Below are 16,572 nucleotides of genomic sequence, written 5' to 3'. Positions count from 1 at the left end.
TTATGCAAAGATGACATTTGCACAAGGAAATGGCATGTTATGATTATAAACATACAGGTATCCAATGTAGGAGATGTTGATTAACATTTTGCAGTTACTACAGTTGTTCCTCTGATCCATAAAAAAGAACAAATTGAAATAACATTTTGTAGGTAGGTTGCCATTGATTTCTCTCATGACTTATAGTTGCTCTGACCCAGAAGAAAGGCAGGATCTGACCAAACGGTCAAATCAGAAAATACTCAGATGTTCAAGGATATCACATTGTAGAGCTGGAAAGCATCATTAAGTTCACAGTTTTGGGGAACAACCCAACTATTTTTTGTTTTGCTCACTTTTGAGAATAATAGATCCTTGTCATTTAATTCAACAGTTCTGAGGTACTTTTTAACAGATAGATTTTTTTAGCTGAAGAAAAAGCCTACTGACAGTGAAAGAAGAGCCCAAAAAATAGTGACACAAACAAACTTTGTAAAGTATTCTAGAAGTATGCAGAGGTACACAGTGTGTTTCTCCCTTTCTTTTTATAATCCTGACACCATTAAACTGGTGGAATAAATCCTATAACTTTGGTAAGACAAGATTTTGTCAATAGCTAATATATCATTTACCTTACCTTTGGCAGAAAAAAAAGGAGCATTTTTCATTACTATCTTAATCTGATTTGCATTTGCCCTCTTTTCATAGTGCCTGCTAGGCAAAAGATGAATCTGGTAGTACCTGAGTCATGCCTTCAAAACCTTGTTAGAGTAGAATCAAAATTAGACAAACAGTGTTTGCCCCTTCTGTCTACATATAGTTAAAATGTCACAGGATTTATGTGATATTAACATTCTGAAACATCATTATGCAGACAAAAGCTGCAATGAGGACAGACAATGGCTGAAATTAATCTATTCTGATGATGAATACTGTGATGAGAATGGGATATGGTTAAAAAAAATCAGACCATTCTTGTTACAATCTCATGGTTGCAATTTTACAGTTCCCTGCATATCCCCTATATTCTGATAACATCATTTTAAAGTGTCAGGCAAATGAAGGATTTTACTTAGCTTTTGATATGAGTTCAAAATACATTTGTTTTGACTTGAAAAAAATTTGCTCAAAAGGAATGAGAGGGATTAACCATGTATTTGGATTCACTAAACATGTAAACCTAATTAGGAAAACATTTTGGCAATTTCATCGCAGTCAGTAGTGGCTTGCACTTATAAAAAGGCACTCACTAGATTTTTACTAAAGAAACACTTAGAATTAATTTTTGTCTTAGACTGTAACAGAACTAGCCATGGGTTATTTTAAGAGACCTGAGCCTGTTACCAATTTATCTGCCACTGGAGCATACTTGTCACCCTGTCTTAATAATGAAGATAATACATTTTTTAAAAAGTGAGTTGAAAGTTAACTCATTTTTCCCCCAAAGACCTTTTCTTTTTTTTTTTTTTTTCTTTTTTTTTTAGGGTTTAAGATAGGTTAGGTTGTCTTCACCCCTGCTCAGTCTTAACAACAATGTGTTTCTGTTCAGCATTATGGACTGCCTTAACTATATTTACAAGCAGTATGGATTGGAAGGCCTCTTTTAAGCTACAAGCCTCTATCTACAGGTTTGATGGTTCAGCGTTTCTGTATCTGCCGGGGTGTACTTCAGTAGGAAAGAGGTTGTGTTTTCCTGGGAACATGTGCCATTGCTGGGTGCTAATGGGTTTCTGTCCGGCTGTTCGCTTGCAGCAGCAGCGGCGGCGGACATGGCGTACCACCACATCCGCCCACCCATCGGGTACTCCATCCCCAAGCCCATCTCCGCCCTGCTGATGAGGGGCTGGAACGCCTGTCCCGAGGTGAGTGCCCCCGCCTCGCGCAGCCAGAAAGGCAGCAGGAAAACAGGTATTTCTGCTTTGGCAACCACCTGTCTGACTTCACATGGCTTCCCCAAAAGCCCCATTTTGCGAGGCAAGTGTCATTGCAGAAAGCCCTGAGACAGACAGTGGTGTATGTCAAGAAATACAGAAGAGTTGGTGAATTGCGGTGGAAAGTAAATTGACATTTAGCCATTCAATTAAACTTTAAGTAACTATGTAACTTTGATTATGACAAGTTATTATTGAGTGAGTAGAAAAATACTTGCTGCTCTCAGACTTTTGTGGGTAGTTTCTAGGAATTCTTGACTTTTTCCATGTGAAAAATAAAATCCATGCCATCGCAAAGAGGAGCCAAGTTACCCTGGCAGCGTATAAACTTCTGACTGCTTTTATGCCATGTCCTGAGGCTATTCCCTGATACACTAATAGGATACAAGCACAGGAGATGTGTAGAAGACAGAATGACCTGAAGACAGTCAGAAGTCCTCTCCCTGGCATTTCTGGCACATTGCTGCAGTCCCTGTTCTGAGAACAGTTGGGCATAGGACACACAGTCAGAAGTTATGAGAAATCTTGTTTCTGAGAGAAACAGGGATCAGTCTTGGGCCTCTGTCTTCATGGCAGCTGCTCTCAGTTCATAATACCCAAACTTCTCACTGTTTTGTGGGTTTTTTCTTAAGCTGCTAGAAGATAAACTCTGTATACTGATCTTCTGTATTTGCGTTCCATGACAAACCACTAAATATATTTACTTATTGCTGTGTTTCTTGCTTTTAAAGCAATATATTCTTCTCCTGTCAAATGCAGGGTAGATAAGACCAATGAGGACACCTTGCCTGGTCCACAAGACTAGTCCTTATAAGGTGATCTTTTAGTGATACATTTTCAGACCCACAAGTTTGGAAGTTAAGGAAATAAAGAGTTAAGAATATTTTGGATCTGCTCAGAACTCCTTCTGCATTAAAATTTAGTTTCCAAGCAGCAGCTCTAGCTAACTGTTTGGAGAGCATGCAGTGAGTGGTTATGGGATTGCCACCCCAGGGATCTTGAAAGCAGTCTACCAGGCTGTGAATGGAAGGGCACCTGTCCTGGAGAGAGCCAAAAGTCAGTCCCTGCCAGGAACTTAGCAGGCACCTGTGCTTTATGAGGGAAAGAAGACCAGAAAACTTACTGAGCAATGTGAATTTAAGACAGAATTTAATAGATGCAGGTATAAAAAAAGATTTTGTACTTCCAAGCAAACAGTAATAAGCCAAGAACAAAAATGTTTCAAGTAATGCAACTTGTACATTACAGAGGGCAGACATGGTTTTGAGAGATGTAAATGTAAATTTTTACACTAAATTAAATTTATGCTCTATGTTCCAGGTCATAAACTCCACTGGCTGCTCCGGTCAGTGAACTTTTCCTGGTTTATCTTCCTCTCAATTATATTCTATGTTGTTCTGTTTGGCTCTGACACAACCAGATGTGGTTCCTGTCTGAGTATTCCCATTACCAAAACCACTATTCAATTAATTGAGTAAAATTACTTGAGCTGAATTACCTTTTTTTTTTTTTTTTTGATACTTCAATCAAAAGCTATTTTATGTTTTTGGAATTGTTGAAATTTCCCACCACAATGATGCTAATAACTTTCAGAAAAGCTGAGGCAGTTTGTCTGTAGATTTGAAGAAAGAAAAATAGCACTGTCATGATGGGTTTTTTCCTCACTTTCTTTTGCCTCCAAAGGTGATGCACTAGTGTATTTCACAGATGGTGGGTACAACATATAGCTTTTGTAGTGGAGTTTCCAGCTTCATTTATTCTGCAAGGAATTAAAGGCACCTCACTTGCTGCCTCAAAACTACCATCTCCTAATTCTGGTAACAAAGCCTCTTCATATTCTTCCAGTTCATGGCTGTCTTGATAAGGCTGATTGGTTTTAAAATCTTGCAAATCCTGCATGTCTTCTGTATGCACATTGCTGTTAATTTGAAGACTGGTATCACTGCCCAGTACTGTATTTCCATTTTCTGTAGGACTGGATACTAGCTGTACTAGGTGTAACTTGGCACTTTTTTTATAGTCTTGGCATGTTTTGCTCTTCACATTATCCAAAATTTGTAGCGTATTTTCTGTTTTGGTATTTGAGATTATTTGTGTGTCTGAAAAATAATGTTTTCAACTTCAACTCATTTTAATTAAGTGGCATTGTATTTCCTCTTTTCTCTAGTTTTGTTCTATCTTCTCCAGTGTTATCAGTCCTGCTCAGGTTGTCTGCAATATCGGTTTCTTCTTTTTACTTCTAGTTAACTGCCAGTTAACCAGAATACTCAAGTTTAAACTTGACGACACTAACAGGGAACAGTGATCATTTGTGTTGAAATTGCACCATTCTTTGCAGAAACCTGGGCCACAGCAGGTGAATTAAAAGATTCAGAACAGGCAGGCCTCCCTGTGAATGTTTTCATGTGCTTCCCAAATCCTTGACATTTCTACCAGTTACATTTTTTCTCTGGATTTTGCATGCCTGGCTTTGGCTGAAGTATTGTTGCTGTATTTTCAAAAACTAGTCCTTGCTCTCTACCCAGTTCAATGCTAGAATTTTTTCTTCTGAGTTCTTTACCACTCCTGTCTCATTAGTGAGACCTGAAGAATAGGACTTCTGCCTTCGGACCCTTAGTCCTCCTTATGTCGGAAATATTATGGGAAGGATGATAAACATCCACTACCGAGACACTGCAGACTTCTGACAATTTTCTAGCATCTAACATTATTTGCTGTAACAACTGCACTTTCTGTGGTCTTGCTCCCAGCTGATGGCTGCTTGTCACAACATGCAGAGCAATGCTTTTGGAGCAAATCTCTTTTTCTTCATGAGTATTAATGTGCTTATTGGTGGTTGCACAAGATATCTGCTTTATTTTTCATTCTGCTTTCATCAGCTGTATTTCCAAAGCCGCTGTCAGTTTTCTCAGGATTTCATTCAGCAATTCCTTGCACTGGTGACTGATTTTTCTATTCCAGCTGTTCACAACAGGACAGTCCACCTCACTGGATTCTAACCATGGATGCAAATTAAACTTTATATTCAACAAGTACTCTCCCCTTATTTTCATTTTACTTTTCCATTTGGCTTCATCTTATCTCATCGAGTTTTGATTTCCAGGAAGATCCTGAATGGAAACCATTTACCTTTCCCATTATTGTTTCTGAACTCTTGTGTCTTCTAGTTTCACAAGCAACCATTTTGGGTTTGATGCCAATGTTTTGCAGTTGCTTTTCCTGTGATCCTGTCTCATAGGAGCCAGCTGTAATACCCATCCCCTTTGCTAGCTCAGGCACATAAAAGCTACCATTTTTTGTCATTCATCTTCTCTTGACCTCAGCTGATAAGGGTAGCTCTTTGTCTTTAAGTACTCTTCTGTTATTCTGCTACTGATTTTTGTTCTTGTCTTTCTCCACCTTTATGGTTTTTTTCCCTGTAGTTTTCTGGAACTTACCATGGTTACTGTGTTTGCAGGTAAGACTGTTTCTTAGTAGCAAAGAAACATTTTTGCCTTTTACTGGCAGTCCACATTGATCACCATATTGTGATCTGAACACTGGTAACATCTTTTGCACACCACATTCCTTTGATTCCATTGCACCAGAGATACTGGCAGTGGCTTGCAATGAAACGTTTTTGCCTGTGAAGTTTTAAGCTGTCTTCTGGTTTTGGTGGAGACTGCCATGCTTCAATTGTTAAACACTTTTGAACTTTCTCCTTTGCAAGTATTTCACATATTCTGCTAAAAGTGTCATTCCCAATGTCTGCTAAACAACAAAATGGAATTTAGCACAAGGAGGAGGAGGAGGAGTATACCAATTAAATAACTGTTTGGGATGCTTATCTAGGTAGTGCAAAAAAGCCTTCCTAGTTGCAGCATAACATCAACTATTTAGCTAACATCTTAACCCAGGAAGGGTAAGACATTATCACCTTAGAGCACTATGGAGACAACATTCTTGTGTTACGGCCACATTTTATAATGCCCAATAAAATTAACTGATTTAATTTTAAAGCCTTTCCTGCAATACAGAGACACCAACATCACCAGGAGCCAGGACTGGGGGTGAGGCAGGTACAGGAATGCAGCATTTTAATCCCATTGCTGCCCAATGTATAGAGGACTGTGTAAGGATGCATCATGATTCTGCTAGCTCATAATGGTTCTCACTATGACTGTGAGAATATTAGGTGTTCTCCAACAGTCCTGGACAAAGGTACTGCATAGGGAAACCTATGAAGATTCAAGCTCATGAGAAAGCTTTGGCTAAATATTTGCTTGATGTAGTTATTTAAATCAAATAATAAAGTTTATTCCATGAGATGGCCTGAATGGAGGACAGATAAACTATGTCAGAGCAGGTGCTGTTCTATCTTCCATATAGCTCCTTTGGCATCTGTATTTGGGGGTTGGGTTGTGTTTTTTTCTCTGTAAGTTTTTCCTACTTGCACCAGCCCACAGTCTTGGAGTGATGGATTGGACCAACCTAGTATGGTCTTTGGAAAGAAGGGGAATGACATCAAGAGCAACATTTTCAGAAAGGGCTGTGTCTCATCATAAAAAAAAAAAATATTTGGGAGCATAATCTGATTGAAAGGACTTGGTCTTACAAGCACCAGATTTGTAAAATACCTCTAGTTTGAGGCTGGATGGAACAAGGCATTTACGTTCTTTTTAAAAAAATTTCATTGTAAATGTTAAGGATGTTTTTGACAAGGTACTGCAGCATAAGTGCTTTTGGAAGCACAGCTCTCGTTGCAGATGAGTGGCCACTGGTGACTCAGGCAGGGTACAGCACTAGGCACGTTTCCCCTCTGCCTCTGCTGATGTAGCTCCGGGAGGGAGGGACGCCCTGTCCTCTTCCTCTGGCCTGCACATAGACTGGAGAGCCAAGATGAAAGAGCTGGTGGTGGTGGTCCCAAGGAAGTGGTGGTCGTGGGCTGGATGCTGTTGTGCTGCTCTGTGAAAACAGAATGGGTAGTCTGGGAGTGCTGAAGGATAACAGACGACAGTCAGTTTTCTGTGGCACTCAGAAAAAAACATGCAATGCAGTAAAAAGGCTGCAAGAACAGCCTGTCTAGCTCTCTTCTTTTTATGTGGTAGAAAGATACAAACTTTTAAGAATGGTTTAACATTGGTACGATTTTCTTGAGAAGGGAACTTTCAGGGGGGATTTGCTCAGAGAAGACAGAAGCCTTCTGTCTGGGGAGCACAAGAGAAGAACTAAGGAGGATGACAGGAAGAGGGATGTGGAATGGAAGAAAGTCTTGCTTCTGAGATAGTGATGCAAACCAGATACTTTTCTCTAGCAGAAATGGATTTCCCAAACATAAAACCTTGATTTTTAAACTGTCTTCTGATTCAAAGTAATGTGGTTCAGTGTATTATCTAAGTTCCTTTTAAAAACACTTTAAAAAAATTTTGCATCTCTCTGGCAGAAGTTTCTGATCTACTCCATCATCCCAGTTACAAAAAAAGGGCATGTTTCTTGCTTTTGTTCTTAAGAAGGCAGAGGATCCCCTTCATGATCCCTCCCACAGAGAGTATTGCAGAATGCTGTGATAATATTGTATTATTCTAAAGATAATCCTTCTAGTGTTAAAGTTATTCAGATGCCACTGTCCTCAGTGGCATACTGTCACTCTGGAGTACTGTGCATGTGTGAGTAATTTGAGTGAGTGGGATTTTAAAGATAACTTTGTTGCTGATTAAAAATATTCATCAGCTTTCTGAATGATAGTGTAGGAAAACCTTGAGGTTTGTACCATTCCTCTGCTTTTCAGTCAAACCAAATACACTACTTTCCTGTCCCTACCTCATATTAGTCCATTACTATCCTCCACAAGTTTTACTTTTAAACTGACTGCAAGGCTAGGAAACCATGACAATCTCCTGCTTGGACCTGGTCATCAGTACTTCGTTTTTTTATAGCCACATATACCAGCATACAGGAGATATAACATGTCCCTGAATTTTGCTTATGGCAACTGATTTACTCAGATATGTCCTCATTAAATGCATGACAATGGAAAATCAAACTCTATTTTTCCTTCTGGATTTTGAATTTCATTCTGATTCTCACTTTACAGTCCCCTCTGTTCTCTTCTAAAAGAAAATCCACCTTTATCAATCCTTGAAAGGTCATGCAGTGCTGTAGTCTGTAAATCTTCCTACTGGCCCAGACTGCTTGAGTTAGTAACAGCTCCACAGAAATACTCTTTCAGGTCCTCTGCTTCACTGTTCACAGGCACATTTCTGTAAAGCTCTTGAGAGTGCAACTCCATCAACCTGCGCTTGAGGCATGAGAATGAGCCATTCGTCTTGTGATCAGTGTCCCTCTGAATGCTCCTAAGTGATGTCTGTAGGCATGTGGACTTTCTATTTGCCTTTGCATTGCATGAGGCCTATGTTCCTGTAGAAAGTGGCACAATTCTTTGTCAGACCCAACAAGACTACTATTTCATTCTCCTGATCTAAGCAGTGGTTACAGGATCCCACAGTGAGATAATTTCTTGGCTTCTCTTCACACTGGGATGCATCTGGATTTTTCTGATGCGCGTTCATTTGCTCTACCTTGTTCAAGTTCCAGGTAAGGAAGGCCAAGACAAGAGAGACCAACAACTCCTGTAACAAATAAGTGTAAAAGACAAAATCACATACATAAGCATACTGTTAGGAAAATATAAATTTGAAAATACTCTGGTAGTTTTCTTGCACTCTACAGTGGCTGGAAATTGAGAGAGGATAATAATATCAATTAAAGTCTTCTGCCATATCATCTCACAGGTAGTACAATACACACATAACATCTTGCAACACTGGGTAAGATTTGGCAGAGCAACCTGTTAGATGCAGAGCAGTGGCAGCTCTGCAGGCTAGTCTGCAGCAATGCAGAGATCCTGTTAGTCCCTACAGTTAATCACCTGATGATAAGCCCTCAGGCTTTCTTCAGATGATGATGCTTTCTGAGTAACTGCATGTGAGGACAAGTTTGTTCACATGTAATTCAGGCCATGTAGACTTTCCCAAGCTTCACATTTATGCTGAGCTGAGTTTATCACTAATGTATCTCTGCCTCCTGGCAAGGCTGTTAGCATTGTAGATGCCATAACAGTGGACCAGAATTTCTCTGCTGTTTTGAAGAATCGCTCCACCAGAAAATTTCTTCACTATCTTGTAAAGATGATAGTTTTGATTACAAATGCATGGCTTAGTAGAACTGGTCTAACCAAAGACAGAGAAGCCACATCCACAGAAGACAGAGCTCATTCACAGAAGACAGTGTAGAAGATAAAAGATAAAATACTGTGCCTTTTGAAGACTCAGAACAGGTCCTGCAGTCTGCAGGGAGAGAGGGAGCAAGCCTCAGGGGTCAAAGGCTGCATGGGCAGCAATAACAAATGCAAAGCCATGATTAACCCAAGCAATAGGAAGACTTAAAAGAAGCTAAGAAAAGAACCATTGGGCTCCAAGATGGGCTGTCATGTTTTGTTTTGCTTTCCAGCAATCTTTGTCCAAGCACGGACTATGCCTAACCTTTCTGAGCCTGAGAGCTCACATTGAGATCTCAGCCTTAGGTGATTTGACTGCAGGCAGCGGTATGGCTGCAGGCAAAATTTTAAGCTGTAAGATGAGAGTATGTTCAAGGATGGCTTTTGGCAGCTGTACAGAAATGAGGGTCAGCACAGACAGGAACAAGTGTTCCTGCACTTCAGCAGGAGAGGGAAATGTAGGTGACAAGTGTGAAGTGTTACATGAGATTTGAGGAAAGAAAACACTGCAGCCACCTCAAAAAGCTAAAAGATGTGACAGTGACAGCTACGTACACTGCCTGGGGTGTCACATTAAAACCAGTGCTGAATATTCACCAGTGGCTCAGATGGCCAATGCACTGACCAGGCAGTCGCACTGAGCTCCAAGCAGGGAAACCACCACTGCCAGGAGTCCAGCCCTTTTTCTTCATCCTGCAGGGTCTTCCCATTTCCTGGAATTTCTCCTTTTGTCTGGGGCACAGAACATATGAAACACCTCTGACTTGTCGTAAGCATCCCATAAGGGATCCTTAAGGCATTAGTTTTTACAGGAGCAGCTGTAAAAGAGAAACAGAAACATGATTACAAGTTGTAGAAATATTCTGGCTCTTGATCTCTGTTTCCTATTGTAGCTTTAATCCTAACAAGATCATATTTATGATCTTTGGAGCTGGCAAACCATGTTTTTCACTTGTTACAATGCAAAGAACCTGGTTTTTTTGGATTATTGGGGGAAAAAAAAATTACTCGTTGCTTTTTAGTTTCTGAAATCCTAGGAAGGTGTCTGTTCCTTTAATTAATATTGCTCTATTCAAGGACTACTCATACTATGTTGACGGTTCTCTAAATATCCAGTGGCAAATATATTTTGGGTACTAAAACAGAACAAATATAGTCAGCTGTAAATCTTTCCCAAAGGCCTGGGGACAGCTGTGCTTTGCAGAAGTCACAGTCTGGTGCCCTCTGTTTCAGTGTCTGCTCAGACAGATGAGGGGTCAATTACAGGACCCCTCTCCACAGCAGGGCCATTCCAGCTGTGGACTGGGGAATGGGGGACATAAGTGCACGAGCATGCGGAGGGTCTCTCAGAGAACCATGTGTCAAAGCATTAACAGCTCCAGAGGTTACGCCAGCTCCTTGCATTTCCCCCCAAAACCTACCAACAGCTGTGATTGATAATGGTGTAGCCTGGTCCCAGGATGAGACTTCAGGAGTACATGGCAAGACTCCAAGCAATCATAAGGACAGTCCAGTGGAGAGGATCCTGCAGTGTGGGAAGGTGAGAAGGGGTAGCACTGACAAAGTTCACACACACGCTCCTTTGCCAGCCTCAGATGGTGAAAATGCTGTTTGCCACTGTCCATGAGGGAGCAGTGCAGGAGCTAATGCTGTTCCCCGGTGGCTCCCTCTCTTCATGCTGAGCTGCAACCTCTCCGTCAGTGTGCAGTTCTTTCAGTCTGCCCGGCTGCATCACCCAGCTCCCTGCCATAACCTCCATCTTGCCTGGATTGAATTGTAGGGACCCAGCCCTCCTCCATGAAGCCTCCTGCTTCATCCAGGCACTCAATCATTTATCAGAAGCATCATGTAATTCTCCTGTGCATCTAATGATTAGATTTTTTTTTTTTTTGCTATGCCATGACATGACATACTCGTTTGAAAAACTGAAAGCCATATAGAATCATAGAATCATAGAATCATAGAATCATAGAATCGTCTAGGTTGGAAAAGACCTTTAAGATCATCCAGTCCAACCATTAACCTACACTACCAAGCCCACCTAAACCAATCAAGGGTAGAATAGACTAAACCATGTCCCAAAGTGCCACATCTACCTGTTTTTTGAACACTTCCAGGGATGGTGACTCCACCACCTCTCTGGGCAGCCTGTTCCAATGCTTGACCACCCTTTCCGTAAAGAAATTTTTCCTAATTTCCAGCCTAAACCTCCCCTGGCGCAGCTTGAGCCCATTTCCTCTCGTCCTATCGCTAGCTACTTCGCAGAAGAGACCAACACCCACCTCACTACAACCTCCTTTCAGGTAGTTGTAGAGAGCGATAAGGTATATGTTCTATTATATTTCAAAATTACTACATTGCTTCCTATTATCATTGTTGTTGTTTTGGGATGCATTTTTCATTGCTTAGGGAAGTGAGAAAGCAACAACACTTAAAGCCAGGCAGGGTACAAGCCAATGATGTATGCATTTCACATGCACAGCTTGCCCAGAGTGGCCCATTCTCATCAGCTACATCACTACTAGTCCTAAAATGGGCTGTCTAAACTCTTTATGGGTCTTCCTATTATTTCAATTTTCCCCCTATATGATACTGAATTTAATTTTCAGAGGCTTAAAATAGTAAACACAATTAATACTTTTTCCCCAGCTGATACACTGGGAATTTTCATGTGGGTCTCTGATTAATGCTGATAAAATCAAACCTCAGATATGTGTTACAATTAATAAACTCTTCTTTAGGATCAAAAGTAACTATACAGTGAATTTCAAAAATGTGTGTTGCATCTGCTGTAATTACTGTCTTTTGGAGCAATGTCTGCAGGATAGGAGTCTGATTTAACAAGCAGTTATTGAAGTAGCTACGGCACCTTTCTCACATGCTGCAATTGTGACTGGTTTTTAATGTTTGGAGAAGTCCGTCTGATTATTCCAATTAACTCAATAGCAACAGCATTAAAGAAAATAAAATACACAAGTGTTCCCTTCTGAGATTATAAAATGGTGGTTAAAGAAAGATTGGTTTATGTTGGCTTTTGCAGTCTGTTGATATTTCTGCACTAAAGGGAATGTGAACTAACTAAAGCAAGATTGCAAAAACACTGTCATCCTCAGACTGGTAGACTTTAGGGCCACAGCAGGATTTAACAGTGCTTGAGACCATCCATGGTAGAGGGACAACAGTGACCCTCCCCTAACTAGTCTTTATATCTCTGTCCTTATATTGGTCAAATCTTCCAAAGTGGAGTTGATAACCAGCACTTTTCTGATGCTACATCCCAGCTGTATCTCCTGACTGTATGGATTATATGCAGATCTCTGTATTTGTTCATGAAAATGCAGATGCAGATATTGGAGTGTGTGGGCACCTATGCTGGCTCAGATGAGTCAGGGCTGTCTTATTGACAGTGTTACAGTTCTGGCATTTGTAGAGCATAAGAATGATGGGTTTGTTCATAACTTCTGGGCTTTGACAGTGTTCCTTGGTGATGGAAAATAGAAAGCAGCCAGATGAATGCCATCTCTCTGAAGCTTTTCTCACACAGAGAACTACGGAGATGGGTAGGTCCTTTATATGCTTCTGTGTGACAGCCAGGCAAGGGACCCTGTGTGCTCTACAATGCCATCTTTGCATATGCCGCTGCAGCAATTGCACAGGTATTCTTGCACATGGGTCTAAACTGTCTGAAAAGTCAAGAAATATAAACTAGAGACTGGAAATTCAGTTTGCTTAGAAAATGTTCCACAAAGTGGGTTAACTGTTTAGGAAACACATTGCAGGGTTAGGCTTTGGGTTTGGAAACTTTGGTTGGTTGGTTGGTTGGTTGGTTTGTTTTCTGGTGCTATTCTGGCATTTGAGGTCTTCGTTGAACAGTGTGGAAGTTTCATTTCTGATGAATGGGAGTGGATTTTGGAACCTAATTTTCTGGTGTTACAGCTTCATATTACTGAACCAGATACTCTGACTTTGAATTTACTGCTGGAAAGAGAGTCCTGGATTTGTGCCCTGGAGTCCCTTTTCTAGTTAGCCTAGCTTAGAAAGACAGGTTATCACGTGCCTAAACCTGTCCTTGTCCTGGATACTTGAGAGCTTTCTTACCTGGTTTAGTGATCTGAAGCACATGCTCATGTGCTCTACCAAGACAGGGGAAGAGGGAGGTTTATCTGACTTTGGGCAACTGATTGACTGCAGTGAGCTTTGCCCCCTTACTGTATTCCTTACTGGTTATGTACATAATATATAGGTGAGAAAATTGCAGATAAAATGTATTTGCGGTGCAGGGCATAGCTAGTTTATTTCACCAGTAGTTCATTTATTGTTATTAGTGTTTCCTAGATTCTTGAATATGCTCTTGTCTTTGTACTTTATGAGGTAATGGTGGGATGGGGGGGTTGGTTTGTTTTCCATATAACTATAAAGTAGCTGCTAATAATCATCAGCATGTAACTCACATTCTGTTTAAATTTATCAGTAAGATGCCATATTAAATTGTTGACTTAAGCAAGCACTATGTAATGGATATAGTCACTGTACCTTGTTAGCATTTCCACAGCTCATTTAGCCCCAATAAAAAGAAACCATCTTTTCAGAATCCTAACGCACTTTGTTACTCATCAGTATCACTCCAACATCACTTAATCTTGCTAATGTTTTAGAGCTGCATGATAGAATTATAAGGCAATTGATAGCTCAGTCATCCAGTGGATAGCTTGAAGTTTGCACAGGATGCAGGCAAAACTTATTAAAATGAGGTTTATTAAAGGTGTTTTGCTACCGTTCTTAGTAACAAAGGTTTTGAGTTACTTGTGAGGGCCTTGGAATGGTTTCATGAGGGCCGGGCCACTGCGCAGCAAAAAATAAAGCAGTGTTATCACCCTCTCGTCAGCATTTGCAAGGTTTGCTGTGCAGTCAACAGCCTATACTAAAATGGTCAATACAAATCTACAGTACTGCTGTAAATTCACTGCAGAGATTAACGAGAAATTCTTTCAAACTGTCTCACTTAGTTATCTAGTATATATAATAATCCTTGACACAGTGATGTCTCCTGAGCATACCACTCAAGAGGAGGGACTGAATGCTATTCCTGAAACACCATAACAAGCAGAATGAGCAAAATACCTAAAAGCTAAAAAGCATCATCATATCAATATCCATTTTACAGCGTCTCACTGTAGATGCATAAACAAAGACATTTACTTAAAAGAGAAATTATTTGTTAGCGGGAAATGGTGAATTTTGGGGCTCAATGAGTGTTCACAGGTCATAATTCTCCAAGAGGCTTGCTCAGTTTAAAAAATAAATAAATAAAAAAGAAAAACAAATCAGGCAGAAAATACCTGTATGGGTTTTTCTGGATGTCTATGAAATGCCTCCAAATTTGAAAATGTATCCTTTTATTTGTCTTTAATTTCATTCAAGGTTCATCCCAACTGAAAATTAGTTCCCATGTGTCATGTCACTGTTGCTATTTATCAGGTACTTGAACATCTGTTTTCCAGAAACTTTTGACAGTAGTTGTTTCCAAAGGCAAACTGATGACTAGAAAATTAGACAGTGTCTCTTAAGCAGCTTTTTTCATTAGCTATTTTAATTTGTAACCTTTAATTAGAGTCAAAGTATTTGCCATAGTACCTGGGGCTTAGTTCCGTAAAGAAAATAAACATTGTTTTAGTTTTATTAAGTACAACTCTAATGCTACAGTCAGTTCTTCCATTGTCTCCAATGGGTGAATCCAATGGGCTCTGATCAAGTTCCATTGAAGGTGATAGAGCTTATCACATGCAATAAATGCAGTATTTCTTGAACACTTCATAGACTAGAGCTCAGGGATACTCTTATGTGGTCATATACTGCTTTAGAACAAGATCCTTTATAAAAGGAACCACTGAAATCACCTCACAATCAAGTTTCTGTCCAGTCATCGGATGGGATCTCCCTTCTTCCCACCAGCCTTCACCCAGCTAAAGAGCCAACTCTGAGGACTCCTTGTCCCTGTGAAGGACTCTTGTGTTCATGCTGTGGTTTAACACCAGCCAGCAACTAAGCACCACGCAGCTGCTCACTCGCTCCCCCTGCCCCGGTGGGATGGGGGAATCGGAGGAGTAAGAGTGAGAAATAAGTTAAGTTAGGCATAAGTTACCCATAGCAGTGCTTATTGGAGCCTGAGATTCTTGTAGGAACAGTTTTTTTCCAAAGGTTTTTTTCAAGTGGAGTATGTCAGTGTGGCAGTTGGCATCATTTGGCAGAATGATTGAAGTAGTCAGAAGAGCAGAAGACTTTAAAGACTGGCTGAGGAAGGAAGCACCCAGGGGACTGTCAAATGTCACTGGAGAAATCCTGTCCCTCTGCCACAGCTTGTCACCCTCGTAGAAAGGCTGGTCGGAGAAGTCAGGAGATATTGGCCAAGGTCTGCACCCCAGCTCTCTGCAGAGCAGCCCATCACAGCTCCTCTGTCAGCCAGCACGCTGCAGCTGACCTGCAGGGACACGCAGGGGGAGCAATCCTGCTGCTCCGGGGGAGGGCTGGTGGCCAGAGGCAGGAGGAGGATGTGGACTGGCTCACTGCCTTAAGCCACTACCACAAGGAGCACACATCAGCGAGGACACTGCCCTTTTGAGAAAGAAAAGCATTTAACACCCATTTAGTTCCTGTACTTTCTCACAAAGGGCTAAAACCCAAAGTCTTAATTTGTGCATGTTATCCCTCTGCTATTGCTCATAGATGTGAGGGCTGCAGGGCTTTGTCCTAAGGCTTTTAAATTATGCCTACCTTTTGCAGGCAATTTTGTTGAGGAAGATGTGGTGGTGGGAAAGAGGAGCTTGTTTACCAGTTACTTAATCAAGATATTCCCAGTCTTCCTCTGTCAGACTCCATTGTATGCAATGCCTGAACTTCAGTTAAGCCTGAACTTCCCTGGGAAGACTGTGCTGTAAACTGGAACAGGGTATTGATCGGCAATAACAAGGAGGTATATTTGTCATTCCCCTCAGTTGCCTGATCTTGTCCCTACGATGGACTCCACAAGCTCTTGTGCCACATAAAGCACATGTGGATGGAGATGGAGACATTTGTCCAGGAGTGGGCCAGGCAGGCGGTGGGGAGCAGCTGTGGAGACAGTGCAAGTGGAGTGATGCAAGTACACCAACAAGGGAAGGAAGAGGGTGACCATAAGTGCAGTATAGGTCAGGAGCTTGTCCGCTGCTCTTCACATCTGTTGCTGTGTTCAAAGTCTTGTTTATAGGCAAAGAGGAAGAATACCTAATATATAAGCAGAGCCAAGAATTTATTGTTAGTATTTTTGTAATCTTATGATCTAGTAATTATTATCTCAAATCTAATTGTTACAGTAAAAGAGAAGAATAACGCAGTTAAAGTTGTTATACACACTCCTTTTAGTTTCATAGC

General features: G+C 40.8%; 1 protein-coding gene across 1 annotated transcript in view; it reads left to right on the top strand.

Annotated features, from left to right (window-relative positions):
* TNNI3K (TNNI3 interacting kinase) overlaps nt 1–16,572 on the top strand; it is a 100,214-nt gene that overhangs the window by 68,797 nt on the left and 14,845 nt on the right. Inside the window, exon 21 of the mRNA XM_075710823.1 lies at nt 1,732–1,841. Within this exon, the coding sequence (XP_075566938.1) occupies nt 1,732–1,841 (110 nt within the window). The remainder of the gene's footprint in view (nt 1–1,731; nt 1,842–16,572) is intronic.

The sequence above is a fragment of the Pelecanus crispus genome, chromosome 5, assembly GCF_030463565.1.
Source record: "Pelecanus crispus isolate bPelCri1 chromosome 5, bPelCri1.pri, whole genome shotgun sequence".
NCBI classification, from domain to species: Eukaryota; Metazoa; Chordata; class Aves; order Pelecaniformes; family Pelecanidae; genus Pelecanus; species Pelecanus crispus.
This window is presented reverse-complemented; position numbering and strand designations above follow the sequence as displayed.